This window comes from Amia ocellicauda, chromosome 9, assembly GCF_036373705.1.
Source record: "Amia ocellicauda isolate fAmiCal2 chromosome 9, fAmiCal2.hap1, whole genome shotgun sequence".
Taxonomy (NCBI): Eukaryota; Metazoa; Chordata; class Actinopteri; order Amiiformes; family Amiidae; genus Amia; species Amia ocellicauda.
This window is the reverse complement of record NC_089858.1, coordinates 42730859-42746693: the sequence shown is the minus strand read 5'-3', so window position 1 is coordinate 42746693 and position 15835 is coordinate 42730859. Positions and strand designations below refer to the sequence as shown.

General features: G+C 37.8%; 1 protein-coding gene across 2 annotated transcripts in view; it reads right to left on the bottom strand.

Moving 5' to 3' along the window:
• The window catches only part of inpp5l (inositol polyphosphate-5-phosphatase L), an 86902-nt gene that overhangs the window by 68016 nt on the left and 3051 nt on the right, over nt 1-15835 (bottom strand). For both annotated transcript variants that reach the window (XM_066714549.1, XM_066714550.1), the window contains exon 2: nt 599-640. In XM_066714549.1, the coding sequence (XP_066570646.1) occupies nt 599-640 (42 nt within the window). The remainder of the gene's footprint in view (nt 1-598; nt 641-15835) is intronic.

Genomic DNA, 15835 nt, shown 5'->3' with positions numbered 1-15835 from the left:
ATTGACTTGCCTGGTAAAAGGCAATAACAATATTGTTGTAGTTTTTTTGTAACCCCTTACAATGTTGTGTAGGCTGTATGCAGTATACGGGTAACTTTAGATAAAGCTATTGGCTAAATAAATAAAATAAATTAAATATAATCTTGTATTTTGTTCAAATAAGATGAAGCTAGTGTGAATATTACTAAATACACAGATACACTAGGCTGGAATTTAAGGAATTACATCCAACCATTAACTGCACGTTACAGTTACATTTTTGTGTTCATTTATTTGACAGAGGATTATTTCTTACTCCCATAACATAACATAAGTGCATAATAACATAACATAATCTACTACTGCTTTATTTGCAATTATTATTATTATTATTTCTTGGCAGACGCCCTTATCCAGGGTGACAATTAGTAGATGTGTCTAAGTTTAAATTAATTTAGCCCATAGTCTAGGTGAGGGGCTATTTGTAAATGTACACAAAATTAATTATTTTGACAAATAATAATAGTTTTTCTTAGTCATAACAGATCTTTATAGAAAAAAATACATTCGATTTTTATAAATGTATTATTTTGGTTTGTCTTTTCCATTTTCAACTCACCTTGAAAAACTCACGAAGCCAGTCACTCTCAATCTCACCAAGCTGAGGAAGAAACACAACAAGATCTGCATTCATTTAATTCCCTAGAAAAAAATTATAATAGTCTGTGTTCGAATGCCCACTTATAACTTTATGGAGTCACACAAATAATCCTTCTGATTTCCAAATAGATGCATTCTCAGTTATTTCAGGCCTTGGTCCAAATACTTTTCCAATAAAGCAAATGCTCACTGCTGCTTGAGATATTGTCATGTTTTTGTGGAGGTTCACATTTCACATTCTGAGGGTAAATTATTTTGGGCTGAATTATCAATGTGAAAAAGGGCTTCCGAACAGTAGTATGAACCAGATTACATCACTGACATTGATTTCCAACCTTACGACTCCCACAAGCAATTGCTATTTTGGATAGTAACTGCCTCCTCCTTCAAACACCTTTTTAGAATAATGTTGTAGTAGTTAATTATATTACACCTATATTGCTACTAATTAAAATAAATGTTTCTCTAAATTTACATGGTGGGAAGCAGTGTAGAGTAGCAGTTAGGGCTCTGGAGTCGTGGGTTTAATAGCAGGTGGGTGACACTGCTGTTATACCCTTAAGCAAGGTACTTTCAAATAACTATGTAGATTAGTGTTGGCAGTGCTCCGGGTTTGCTGGCTCCGGCTCCGGAGTGGCTCCAGAGGTTCAGCTCCAGCTCCAGGCTGGCTCCAGAGCTGATGGAGACCCCCTGCTCCAGCTCCAGGCCGGCTCCAGCAGCCCCAGCTCCAGCTCCGGAGCGGCTCCAATGCAGCTCCACACTGTGGCTCCAGCTCCGGCTGCTTTTAACCAGCTCCAGCTCCGGAGCCACAAAAAACAGTGCAAACTAGGATGCCAACGTTATAAATAATTATTTATTTTTTACTTCCTAAAATATTAATAACAAACATCTGTTTAACCATTCAAACATGAAAAAGCAGAAAATTGTAAAGATGTCTGTGGCAATCAGGGTTACCAGCCTGTCACTATTTTAGTGGACTGTCCAGTATTTGTACACTACATGGCCAACAGTATGTGGACACCCCTTCTAATTAGTGTATTTGGCATGTGGGAGACTCTGAGTCCACTCAATCCAATTGTGAATATGTGGAAAGAGTTGAACATTGCTGTTCACCAAAAGTCCCCATCCAACTTGATGGAGCTTGAGCAATTTTGCAAAGACGAATGGACAAACATTGCTGTGTCCAGACTTATCCACAAATATTGACTGAATGGGTGATTACTTATGCATTCAATTATTTTCTGTTTTGTATTTGTAATTCATTTCGAAAAAAATGCAGATCATATTTTTCACTTTGACATTATGGAAATTTTTGGTGTTGATCAGTGGCAAAAACTCCATTCTGATTTCATGTTGTAACACAATGACATGTGGAAAAAACCAAGAGGGGTGAATACTTTCGAGAGCCACTGTAAAATCAAGCCACACAGCAATCTCCTTAGACAAGCATTGGCAGTAGAATGAACTTTACTGAGAGCTCAACCGTTATAGGATGCCACCTATAAAGGCAATTTTTTTAATTTCTGCCTTGCTAAAGCTGCCCTGGTGAGCTGTAAGTGCTGTTATTGTTAAGAGGAAACAACAGCTCAGCCGTGAAGTGGTCGGCTACACAATCTCACAGAACGGGACTGTTGAGTGCTGAAGTACGTAGCGCATAAAAATAGTATTTCGTTGGTTGCAACAATCACTTCCGAGTGCCAAACTGCCTCTGGAAGCAACGTCAGCAGAAGAACTGTTTGTCAGGAGCTTCATGAAATTGGTTTCCATGACCGAGCGGCCTCACAAGCCTAAGATCTCCATGATCTCCTGCACGAATGCATAGACCAACTGTAAAGTTTGGAGGAGGAATAATGGTCTCAGGGCTCGGCCCCTTAGTCCCACTGAAGGGATTGTGATGCTGTAGCACAGTTTGGGGAAGCCCTTTCCTGTTTCAACATGACAACTCGTGCACAAAGTGAGGTCCATACAGAAATTGTTTGTCGAGATTGGTGTGGAAGAACTTGACTGGCCTGCACAGTGCCCAACCTCACTAATGCTCTTGTGGCTGAAATCCCCTCAACAGGAGGGAAAGTGGAAAGCCTTCCCAGAAGAGTGGAGGCTGTTATTGCATCAAAAGGGGGACCAACTCCATATTAATGCCCATGATTTGGAAGGAGATGTTTGATGAGCAGGTGTCCACATACTTTTGGCCATGTAGTGTATGTACAAACAAGGTGCAAGGGGCACGACTCTGCATGTGACCTTAACTCCCTGGCAACCAACTTTTGGACAAACTAGTCAGGACATTTCAGATAACAGATGGCTATATCATTTAGGCCAGGGGTGGGAAACGTCCGGCCTCCGGGCCGTATACGGCCCCTAAGGCTGGCCCTAGAGTCCATTTGAAAAAAATAATTTCTGTGACATACACTTAACACTAGAAGTGCCGAGCTTATGTAATAGACATCTCTACTGCGTTTTAACTGCATAAACACAGAAATAAATAAACACATTTACCTAGAATAGCCAAAATCGGGTTATTTTCACCGGTCATTAAAATATATAATAACTCAAATATAACCCATAATCCTACCTGTCCTTTACAATAGAGTCAGTCTGGCACTCAAGTGGTGATCTCTACCTGTCTACAGTCTTTCATGTGCTTGAAAAACTCACACATTGTACAGCATTACAGGAGTTTTCTTACAACTGTAGTCAGATTGAGTGGATACAGTGATTACCCGCAAATAAACATGGATTCGAAACGGAGATTGAAGAGAGCTCGTTTTGGACATGCCATGTATATGAACATGACTGATTGTGAAAACACTGTGAGTGAAACAATGAGTGCTTTTACTCTACTGATCAATACGTGATTGCTATTTACAGTACATAGTACAGAGTGCAATAACGCAGGCACATCGCACGTAAAATAATGATTCATGGACATTATCAGCGGAGGAGCATTTATTGCGATTCTATATATTCGTGGAGTAAAAAGTGTTCACCTGGAGAGGGCTGTCAAAATGCAGTGTGAGGTACTAGCTCATGCAGGGAAAGTGGAGAAACGTGTCCTGTGTGGACTGTCCCGAGCTGTCAGGTATGCAGGCTAAATATATAGTAAATAGTCTATTGCTTTTGAGCATTATTCCAATATTTACGTTTACACTTGTTTCATTATCTTACTGTATGCCGTTTTTGAGCTTATTGCTTATTGTAGGCTATATAGTTATTTATGTTTTGACTGCAGTGTATGCGTTTAGAAAAAAGTGATTTGTTCTTGCATTAGAATGTAAGTTTCATCTGTATTAATGTTTTGATGCAGGTGTATTAATTAAGGTTGTGGCCCATGAATACATTTGTGAACACTCGAATGGCCCCTGATAAGAAAAAGGTTCCCCACCCCTGATTTAGGCAGATGAAGAATTTGGTTGGAATAAAATAATTTGGAAATAGTTAAAACTTTAGAGTTAAAATGGACTTTACTTCTGTTGCAAGTGGTTTATGAAAGATGCCCTGAGATTATAGAATCACTTCTAGAAAGTGAGAGGTGTGAGAAAGTGAAGGTTTCATATAATTACAATTAATACAAAATAATGTATTGTGTACTAATAGCTGGAGTGGGAACTGATCTTAATTTATAACCCCCAACACACAACAATACCTATGAAGTCTTATATTTTGTTAATTTAAGACAACTGGACTGAATATCTGGGTAATGGAAGGGGGAAAGAGTGGAGCAGCTCCATGACCTCAGCTCTGGCTCAAGGCTCCAGAGTGCTCTGATGAAACAGAAGTATTTACAAGTTGCAACAGAGAGACACAGGAAAGTACAGGTGAGAGGCAGCAATCTTGTTGTTTGACTAGTTTCAGATCAGTCTTAGCATCGCTCATTTTGTTTTAAGTTTGCCTAAATTGAGGTTAGCATTGTCTGTTGTTTGCCTAAATTGAAGTCAATTCAGTTCAGCTGCTGAGTTGGTGAAAGTAAACAGGTTGTAGAAGGGAGTTTCTGTCTAGGACTAGCAGGAATTCTGTTGCAGGAGGAGCCAGGTGTGGCCAGTTAGGTGTGAATTGGAGGTCGGTAGACAAAAGCTACTTAAAGTAGCTGTTGAGAAAGAGCTGCGATGTTTCTCGGTCTCAAAAGGTAAGCAGTTAACTAGGCAACAGGAACCAAAGGACTTAAAAAAAAAAAAAAAAAAAACTAAGATTTAGAAGCTTGTGGCCACTACAGTGTCAGGTTTGCAGAATGATTGCCTTCCTGGATGAACTCATCCAAGAAGGTTTCATTTGTGAACGTTGTCGTGGGGGGGGCAGTTGAGCACCAGAGCACCATGGTGCCCACTCCCCCCAAGAAGAGGAAGGTAGTTATAGTAGGAGACTCAATTCTTAGAGGTGTAGATCACACAGTGTGCTCTAGTGATAAGGAGACCTGCATGGTATCTTGCCTGCCTGGTGCTCAGGTTGCAGATCTCCCTAAACTAGTAGACGGGCTACTGGCCAAAGCCGGGGGGAATCCACTGGTCATGGTCCACATTGGAACCAATTACATAGGAAAAGGTAGGACAGAGGTTCTACAAGACCAATTTAAAGAGTTAGGAACAAAACTAAAGAGCAGAACCTCCATGGTAGTTTTCTCCAAAATACTTCTGGTACCAAGTGCCAGGCCAGGGAGACAGGCAGAGATTAGAAAGTTTAACACATGGTTGAAATCTTGGTGTAGGGAAGAGGGGTTTAGGTTTATGGAGCATTGGCCTTTTTTCTGGGATAGATGGGACCTGTACAAACCGGATGGTCTACATCTAAACAGAAGGGGGGCTAATGCATTGGGAGAGCATATGGGCAGAGAAATTGAGAATCATTTAAACTAGGGACCAGGGGGGCAGGGAGCTCTGACAATGGGAGATGTTCCTCTAAGGAAAGAAGACAAAGGGAACCCGCTAGTAGGAAAGTCCTGAAATGTTTGTACCTCAGATAGTCAGCAAGATGTTGCATTGTACAGTGTAATCAGGACTGCATGTAGCAAGGATGTGGCTGTTATAATGGGGGATTTCAATTTCCCAAACATAGACTGGGAAAGCCCGGTTGGGACTACAGAAGCAGAAATAGAAATGGTTGAGATGGTAAATGACTGCTTTCTAATTCAATTTGTCTGGGAACCAACCAGGGAGAGTGCATGCATTGACTTGATATTTTCAAATGACCAAGATAGAGTCAGAGGGACACTAGTTAGAGAACCAATGGCAAATTGTGATTACAACATGGTTAGCTTTGAGGCATTCTTTCAAAAAACAAGGCCCAAGTCTAAAACAATGGTCTACAATTTCAGAAAAGCAAATCTTGAAGGTATGAGGCGGCACTTAGAAGAGGTAGACTGGAGCACACTGGATACAGATTCAGTTGAAAATGGATGGTTTTATTTTAAGAATATACTACTTGAGGCTCAGTAGAAATTTGTACCAAAACTTTGTAACAAAAAGACACTTAGAACAGGGGATATGCCAACTGACTGGAAGATGGCAAATGTCATACCAATCCACAAGAAAGGGGACAAAACTGAGCCAGGAAATTATAGACCAATCAGTCTCACCTGCAAAATGTTGGAAGCATATGATATGATATACTTAGATTTTCAGAAAGCTGTTGATACGGTTCCACACCAAAGACTGATCCTCAAATTGGAAGCTGTAGGCATTCAGGGTAATGTAAGTAGATGGATTATGAACTGGATGATGTATAGGAAACAGAGGGTGTCGATTAGAGGAGTCGCTTCTAACTGGAGTGAGGTTGTTAGTGGAGTTCCATAGGGATAGTACTAGGGCCTTTGCTTTTTCTAATCTATATTAATGATCTGGACTCTGGGATAGTTAGCAAACTTGTCAAATTTGCCGATTATACTAAAATAGGTGGCTCAGCAGATACAATCTCGACAGCACAGCCAATTCAAAGGGACTTGGATAACATTCAGTTGTGGGCTGACACCTGGCAGATGAAATTCAATGTGGACAAGTGCAAGGTAATACATGCAGGTAACAAAAATGTCCATTATAATTACACTATGGGAGGAATAGAACTAGATGAAGTATCGCATGAGAAAGACCTAGGAGTCTATGTGGACTGCTCACTTTCTCCATCCAAACAGTGTGGGGAAGCAATAAAAAAGGCAAACAGAATGTTAGGGTATATTGTCAAAAGTGTAGAATTTAAAACAAGGGAAGTAATGTTAAGACTGTACAATGCACTAGTTAGACCTAATCTGGAATACTGTGTACAGTTCTGGGCACCACACTTCAAGAAGGATATTGCTGCTCTAGAGGCAGTTCAGAGAAGAGCAACCAGACTTATTCCAGGTCTGAAGGGAATGTCCTACTCCGAGAGACTGAGGGAACAGAACCTTTTCACCCTGGAACAGAGAAGACTACGTGGGGGCTTGATCCAAGTCTTCAAAATCATGAAGGGCATCAACCACATCAAACCAGAGGAGCTTTTCCAGATCAGCAGGGACACACACACCCGGGGACACAAATGGACATTGGGCTAGAAGGCATTCAAAACTGAAAACAGGAGACGCTTCTTTACACAGAGACTAGTCACAATCTGGAACAAACTCCACAGCAATGTGGTAGATGCTGAAAATTTGGGAACATAGACTGGATAGGATCCTTGGATCACTTAGTTATTAATGGACACCAAACAAGCACGATGGGTCGAATGGCATCCTCTCATTTGTAAACTTTCTTATGTTCTTATGATGAGCTCTGCTCCGGCTCCAGCACTGCCAGCTCCAGCTCCGCTCTGGCTCCGGAGCACAACTAACAAAAACTGTCCAGCTCCGCTCCGGCTCCGGGTCCTGGAGCTGGCTCCGGGCTTCGGAGCCGGCGCTCGGCCAACCCTAATGTAGATTGGGCTGAAAAACAAAACTTAATTTTTTATTTTATTTTTTATTTTTAGAAACATTTTCATGTTTAGGGCACTTTAAAGTTTGGCATTCAAATATTTGCACATCAATTTTCTATTTAAATCGATTTTTCTTATTAAGTTTACCAAATCCCTCCCTAAATCTCATAACCGACACTTATTATAAAATACAATTAAATCTGATGCTGCTGCACAAAAGTGTTACAAAACTTATTTCTGGAATGTTTCTTTTTATTCTCTACAATGTACAATATTTTGTATGAACATATTTATTTATTTTTATTTCAGGTTTTGTATCATAACTGACCCATCAATAATTTTTGTAGGAGAACACCATTGATGTTCTATGAATAAACTTTAGATAGATATAAAGTACTGTAGAAAATATAGTATAGTAGAAAATAACTAGAGCATTATATTTTACATTTTCCTGTTATATTTTGCATAAGTGATATTTTTCACATGAATGTCAATTATGAATGCCTGGTGATGGTTAGGGCATCATGGTGTTAGTGATGACAATTAGTTTTTTTTAGATAGGTCTTGGAAATAAAACTATCACTTTACAAGATTAAAGTAAACAACTCAATCCTATAATGCATAAAAATAAATAAAACAATGTTTGCATAGTAGTTTGATCTACATGAGGTTTATGAGCTGTAATAATTAACATACAGGTATGTCCAAGAACCTGCAGCTCATTAATCCTGAAATGAATGAAACTGCTATTGAATGGGAGTCTTATATTTTTATATGCACTGTTTCTTTTTCTCTTCTCTCTGTACTTTCTACATGTCTACTGCACTACTAGCTTTACATTTCATGGCCTCTAAAATGATTTAACAAAACAAAAAAAAACACACACACACAGACTAATCTACCTAAAACCAACATACTACCCTTTTTATTTTAATTAATTAATTAATTTACCATGGGCAATGCAGTATACATTGTTACAGGTTAAAAACACAGAATAGATGCACTGCATACAAGGTTTCTAGCCAAAGCTAATTTTCAACTGCTGTCCATGGTCAGGCATTAGTAGGTATTATAATAAATATTATAATGAACATTAAAACTGGCTTTATAAACCACATACAAATAAAAACATTAAATACCAAACAACTAAACTAAGAATTTCAATAAAATACACTATACAATAATAACCGACACCAACTTATCATAACCAACACGTTCTCTATCTCCTGAAGTGTTGGCTATGATAAATTCCACTTTCTTGTCCATTTTAACGCATGTGACACCCATTTTTGTTCTTGTACTAAACTAAATTAGCATTGAGAAAGAATCAGTTTTTGGTCAAATATGTTTCATTTTGTTCCTTGGGTGTTGGTTATGCGTTACAACAATGTGCCAAGAGGCACTTCTAAGTTTAACATTAATATCTCTAAGAAAAGATGAAGCAGTCCTTACCTGTGTCTGTGGTGTTCACTGACATAAGGCCTTGATCTTTCAGCTCATTCAGAAAACTTTAATGAAATGCTATGTTTTCACACAAAAATTCCTTAGGATGTCGGTTATGAGATTTTATGTGGAAAATGGGGGACACACATTAAGGGTTTAATAAAAAATAAAATAAAACATGTTTTATTTGTTCAAGTTTCAGATTCATAAAGTATTTTTAATTATTTTCTAGAATTAGAAGCAAAATCCTTAATTACTAAGGTTTAAATATCTAAAATTTACCTACCTAAATTCTAGTTTTGGGACAGGGTTTGGTTATGAGATCTGTGGTACAAAACTTAAAAAAGGTAAAATATAAATAAGTATATGATGTTTTACTGTGCAGAATAGAGTATAACCTTATGTCTACAAAAGTATATAATTTGTAAATATCCTTAATATTTACTGTGAAATAAGACATCAGCACAGCAATCTACATATTTGAAAATTGCCCAACTGTAAAATAAATAAGATCAGTAATTGTATGTAAAAATAATGTGATATATTGTAACAATTGTAAGTTGCCCTGAAAAAGGGCATCTGCTAAGAAATGTAATAATAATAACTGTCCAGAGTGCACTTTCAGCCCTGTAAAAGGATTGTCTTTTCTATTGCTTCACACTGTGGCCCTTGTATACACTGCATTGTGTTAACACCTGTAGTTAATGTTTTTACATAATTTTGATTGCTAAAAGTCGACTGCCTCGACCACACATACAGTGTCCAAGGCACATCATACAATGTTAATAACTTAAAAAAATAAAACACACTCTACATGGATCTACTAAATGCTCATCTACATTCTACATTACTACCCTGCACTCCTGGTTTTGACCACTTGTGATTCTCGTCTCTCTTGCTTTCTTTCTCTGGTTTTCATCTTTCCTTCCTGACTTTCTTCACTGCCATTACTCACAAGTCTATGGATACAGCTTTGTTGAATTTACAGCTACAACCCTATAACTATAATACCAACAGATGCAATGCTGTATTGTAACATTCTGAAAGGTATAAAGCATCTGTGTTATCCAAGGAGCACTGTACACACTGTATATTTAAACTACAAAACAAATAAATGGAATTATAAATAAGAAAGAAAATATAGATTTGCTGTATGAATCCATATACAATGTATGTATTTAATTTGGAGTACATTTATCCAGAGTAAATAGCCTATATATAGAGTAATCTACACTCTAGTGTAATCCAAACTTGTAAAAGGAAATACATTGGACAGAAACCAACAGAATTGTATTTTCAATGCAAGGTAAAATATGTTTTGTTCAACTTACAAATTATTACAACAAACAAAGCATGTATTCCTCTGTAATGAAACTTTCTTCCAATAGCATAGCTTTCATGTAAAGTATATAAAATGCTTCATTTAAACCAAGTCTTAAAAAGATTACTGTAAATTGCATATATGGGTGTTGCCATATAAATGTAAGCTGCTGAGGAACAATTAGAGTTCTTTTTTTAATACATAGAATTATGAGCAATATAACAAAACTTTTTATTAAGTTAGCTACTTGATGTTTTGTCCTAAGAGAAAATGATAATGACAGCACAGGAAGGAATCTATGTAATGAGAAACATGGTCATGCAGATAAATAGGGAAACTACCATTAGAAGCTATGCAAACACAGTTGCAATGGAAATGTTCATTTGCTAGATGACACAACACAATGTTATTATGATAAGGAGGCTGAGCTAAAGTTACATTGTTTATTTTTTAATCACAATGTCTACTCTTCTGAGGAGGCAAGTTTTTATCTATAAATGTTTATGGCAGCATTTAAAGTGTCAGCGAATCTCTGAATTCACAGTATGTAACAGTCTTAGTTGTAATTAATAGTGCTCTTTATTAATGAAATACAGTGGGGAAAATCAATTTATAACTTTTTTGAAATGCATTTTTCTGGATTTATTTGTTGTTATTCTGTCTCTCACTGTTAAAATACACCTACCATTAAAATTATAGACTGATCATTTCTTTGTCAGTGGGCAAACGTACAAAATCAGCAGGGGATCAAATACTTTTTTCCCTCACTGTGTATATATATATATATATATATATATATATATATATATATATATATATATATATATATATATATATAAATTAAAGTAGCCTATGTTTATATATGTACCATGTTGAAAAATAAGAAATGTCCTGAGGCATATGATTCATGCATAGGCCTATTTATCAGATATTACTAAATGCGGGGTGTACTTTCATTTTCTTAATTCTGAAAAAGCAGAGATCCATTTTAACAACTGTAGTAGTGGAAATGGAAACAATGCAAAAAAAATCACAAAGCATTTTGGAATTTCAAAAAGTTTTAAATGTCAATATTCATATTAAGTACTTTTCACTTTTTTCACTTTTCACAGCACAATCCTGCTCAAAATATTCCATGCTCTTTAAGTGAAAGATGACTAAGGTCCTGAAATACCAACATGTATATAATGAAGAACACTGAGTAAAATTTATACACAAATAATCATTACCTTATGACCCAACTGTCAGTCCAAATAAAGGATTTTAATCAAGCAAGTCCTACAAAAAGACACTAATATGAAATTGTTGAATGACATAATATTGGATACATACATATTATCCTTAACCTTTCATGTATGTTTATTTTATCTATGATAATTAGTATTTAACCCCCCACCCCCACTGCCACCCATACAAAAAGCATGAAACATGAGTGTCTTCCCACATATATAAATAATTGAAGACGAAGGAAAAACTTTTGTTTTATTATTATATAATGATCACTTTATTCTTCTTAATATGTGCTAATTTGGATGGCCTTATTGAATGCCTTAAGTATGATCAGTTTAACTCAAATTCGTATTCAGAATTTTATAGGGCCTTGCACACCAGCGTTACTAAACCTACTACTACTACTACCACTATAAATAGTAATAAAAAATATGTATTTATTCAACAGATGCTTTACTAACATAACATGTTCTGGATGTAAGCAATATTACAAGGGTAACAAAAATGCTATCTTCATTTCTGCCAAACTTAGTGAAAGCAAAACATTCAAACTTATCAGTAAAGATAGTGATTGTTTTTGAGGTCCAAAACCCTTTACTACAATGAATGTGTGCTTGAGGCTGATAATCAGCTAACTCCTAGTTCACAAAATAATAAAGTGTAGAAATATAGAGCTTTGTTTTCATTTAAGAAATGTGTACTTCCAGCCACTGCAGTATGATGCAGATGCACAATTCCACAGGCTGCTTTGCATAACAGATTTGCATGTCATAGCATCCATGACCATTCCTTTGAATTTCACACATTGCTGATTGTGTAGGACACATTAAAGGGGAAAACTGGGTAAAATGGTAGCTGGGCAAACTTGTACTATTTGAAAGTTAAAATTGTATTTAGAAAACTTGAATAGAAAACATCTCCACACTCTAAGGTATTAGCCAAGAAGCTGCTCTGGAAGTGGGGACTGGAGAGGTGGGATGTAAAACGATGAACGCTAGGGGTGTGTGTTAGAAACTTGAAATACTATTGATATAATAGTTAACCAACCAAAGTGGATGCATAGAATTGGAGTTGTTTACTCAAGAAAATTCCAACTCAGTAGTATACAACCTCAATTAAGACTCAGCATGATCGATTAATTGTATGAAAGCTTTGGCTTTACTTGCTTGGCTGAGAGGAATGACAGCTGGGTCTGGTCCATGCCTTACAGGGGGCCAGTGGAGACAGCAGGTAGTATGGAGGAGAAAGCAGGGGGATAGTACAGCGACGAAGAATATATAGAGGACAGTTCTGCGCCCAGAAGGCATGGTGGGTAAGACGATGGAGATGGAAGAAATGACAAAGGGGAGTAACAACAGCAGTTAGATTGACAGGCATGGCAGAGGGCACTTCTGGGTTCTATCCAGAATGGGAAATGGGGTGGTATGGGGGTTGCTTGGTTCACTGTTTAGAGAAATAGTTTGAAAAGTTTTCAGGGAATTGAAAACTGCATTCTTTAAAGGTGAATTGTAGGCAGGCGATCAGAACCAACCTTAGAAGCAGCTGGGATGGACCAGGTGCAGCGGATGATTGAAGCTGGGATTTTTAGTGAGGTGTAAACTGGGAGGCTTGCTAGCAAAGATGGAAAGCAGGCTGCTGGTGAATTCATGAGTGGGAAGGTGCAGACCAATTGGGCAAGGTGGTACTGACAGATATCTGGCGATCCATAGACTAACCTGCATGAGTGACTAGAGGGGGATGATGGACAACAGAAGATCTGTGGGCAGACCTGCAGAGTGCGGTGGTGCTGGATGATGTCTGGTCTGTAGCCAACCTGCAATGTGGCACAAGGGTAGTCGGGAGCGAGGTAACACTGATGCAGGAGACAGCAAGGTTACCTCTCTAGATGCTCTCTAGTTTGTGGCCAACCTTCAGGACCAACAGAGCTACAAAGCAGCAGTGGGTATGGCTGCTGAGCCCTCCATGGATTTATTGGAGGATCTGGGTGCAGGATGATTGTTTGGTTTGGGTTGTAAGAAAGGCAACTTGATGAGTCAGTAGCCAGGCTGTGGGGCTGCCATTGTCTGGGAGATACATAAGAACATAAGGAAGTTTACAAACAAAAGGAGGCCATTCGACCCATCATGCTCATTTGGTGTTCCACTGAATGGAGCTAAGGAGGAAAGGATGCTACAATGATAGATGGGAGAGCAAGTGTTGGAGCCTGACTCGATAAAGGCTGAGCCTGCAGGATTGATTGTTCTTCATTCATCTCCTAGATTGGGCAAGATTTGCATGAAAACAGCTAGGAGAGTGGCCTTTGGGGGGGGTGTCCAGATGGATACAGAGGGCATGACACACAGAAGAGGGCTGGAGTTGACCTGAGATAGGCCAGCTGTGACAATTAAAACAATTAAATATGCATCTTAAGTGTTACGTTTCTGATCAAGATGCCCAACTTTTTATGGAAATTACCAATAGTTAATAAACTATGTACAATATCAATGTAATTACATGTAATGTATGTAAATCCATAAATAACTTTAACAAAGGATGAAAAATACATCACATTATACATACATCATGTTAATTTAATTTACATACTTAAGAAATCTAGTTAGATCACCTCTCTTCAGCTTCAAATACAGATCCTGCAGGATCTCTGCATAATCAAACTCTGCTGTTTATTACAATTAAACTGGATTGGATCCTTTTTGTAAAAGTTGTAGTACAAACAGTCACAGGAAGCAGACTACCAGCTGCCTGAACTACCATCATACCGTAAGTGTGAGGATCGAGCGCCATAAGTACTAACAGAGGTGTAAATGTTCGAGCACTGTAAGTGCCAATCATAGTATATCTAAAATGCTACACATTGGAGACTACTTGTACTATAAAGACAGTATTTCTGCTTTGCTCCCCATTAACCCCCATATCTTCAGAGACCCAACAGTATATTGCACAAGTCTTCTCAGAGAAACAGGCAGCACTTTACAGCACACTGGGCTGCATTGAAAGTTTACAAATGTCTCTGCCACAACTAAATAAATGCTAGTACACTTACTTATAACCGAATATCAATCTTCTCAATCTTTGGCTAAGGCCAAAAGCAGAGTGTAAAGTGGAGTGTAGTATTTCAACAAACTCGCAAGATTTTTAAGGCACAAGCCTGCCCCATCTTACCCTGTGATCTGAACATTGAAACAAAAACAAATGCAATTACCTACATAACAGGTGAAAGGAACATAAAAGGCCTGTTTTAGAGAAGAATTAAAAAATGCCAAATTATGTTTTTCTGGTTTCACTAGATGGGAGTCTATTAATTTCAAGGTGTGTGTGTGTGTATATTTATGTCTTGGAACAATTTTTATTGCAGGGTTTTCTTAAGCACTCAAACACAAGTGGTTACACATGAAAAACAAATTACACACATACTTCCTCTTCTTCGTTTGTAATATGTTCACAGTCATGCTAGTTTCAAATGAACTTTGTCCTCTGATTTAATTGAGCAAGGTATTATAAGAACTACAAACTATTCAATCTACCATGCAAAACAAATTTTAAAATCTAAAGGGAATGTCCAGGACCTTCCGATCACTAGATCAGTACATCCTACAACCAAACAGGGATCCGGTATGGAAACCGGAAAGTGTGGCTTCCTGCCAAAGTTCCATACACAATTATCTTTCCTCTTCAGTCACAAATCAAAATCAAGCCCGTAAACCTAGGCCTTAGCTGTCAAGGACTGCTGGGGTTGGTTCTGAGACAAACACTTTCTGAAATAGTGCCAAACAGAATCCAGGATGCCCCTAAATCTGAGTTTTACTGTTGTGCTTTACAGTAGATAATTCACATATGTGTTTAAAGAAAACCTTTAGCCTTCAAATCTTACAAAAAGAAAAATATGAAAAGGCCAGACACATTGCAGATGAATTCCAATCAATCACTACATCGGTTGTTGACATGGAGACACAATGCAGGCATGGACTTTTTTCTCTGACTCCATTCCTGGCTCTATACAGGATCAGCCCCCTAGGAAGTTACTTAACAGAGCTTTACCATTCAGTAAAGACCTTATAATCCTTCCATCTCCACTGTATTGAGTAACAACTTGCAGTGCCTCACATTATACTCACAACCTACAGGCCTAAACCTATAGGCCACAGAGAGTTATTACAATCTGGAATAAACTCCCCAGCGATGTGGTTGAAGCTGAAAATTTAGGAACATTCAAAAATAGACTGCATAGGATCCTTGGATCTCTTAGATCTCCTCTCGTTTGTAAACTTTCTTAAGTTCTTATGTAAATTGTTTTCAACAGCACTTTTGCTAGAAACTGCTTATTACAGA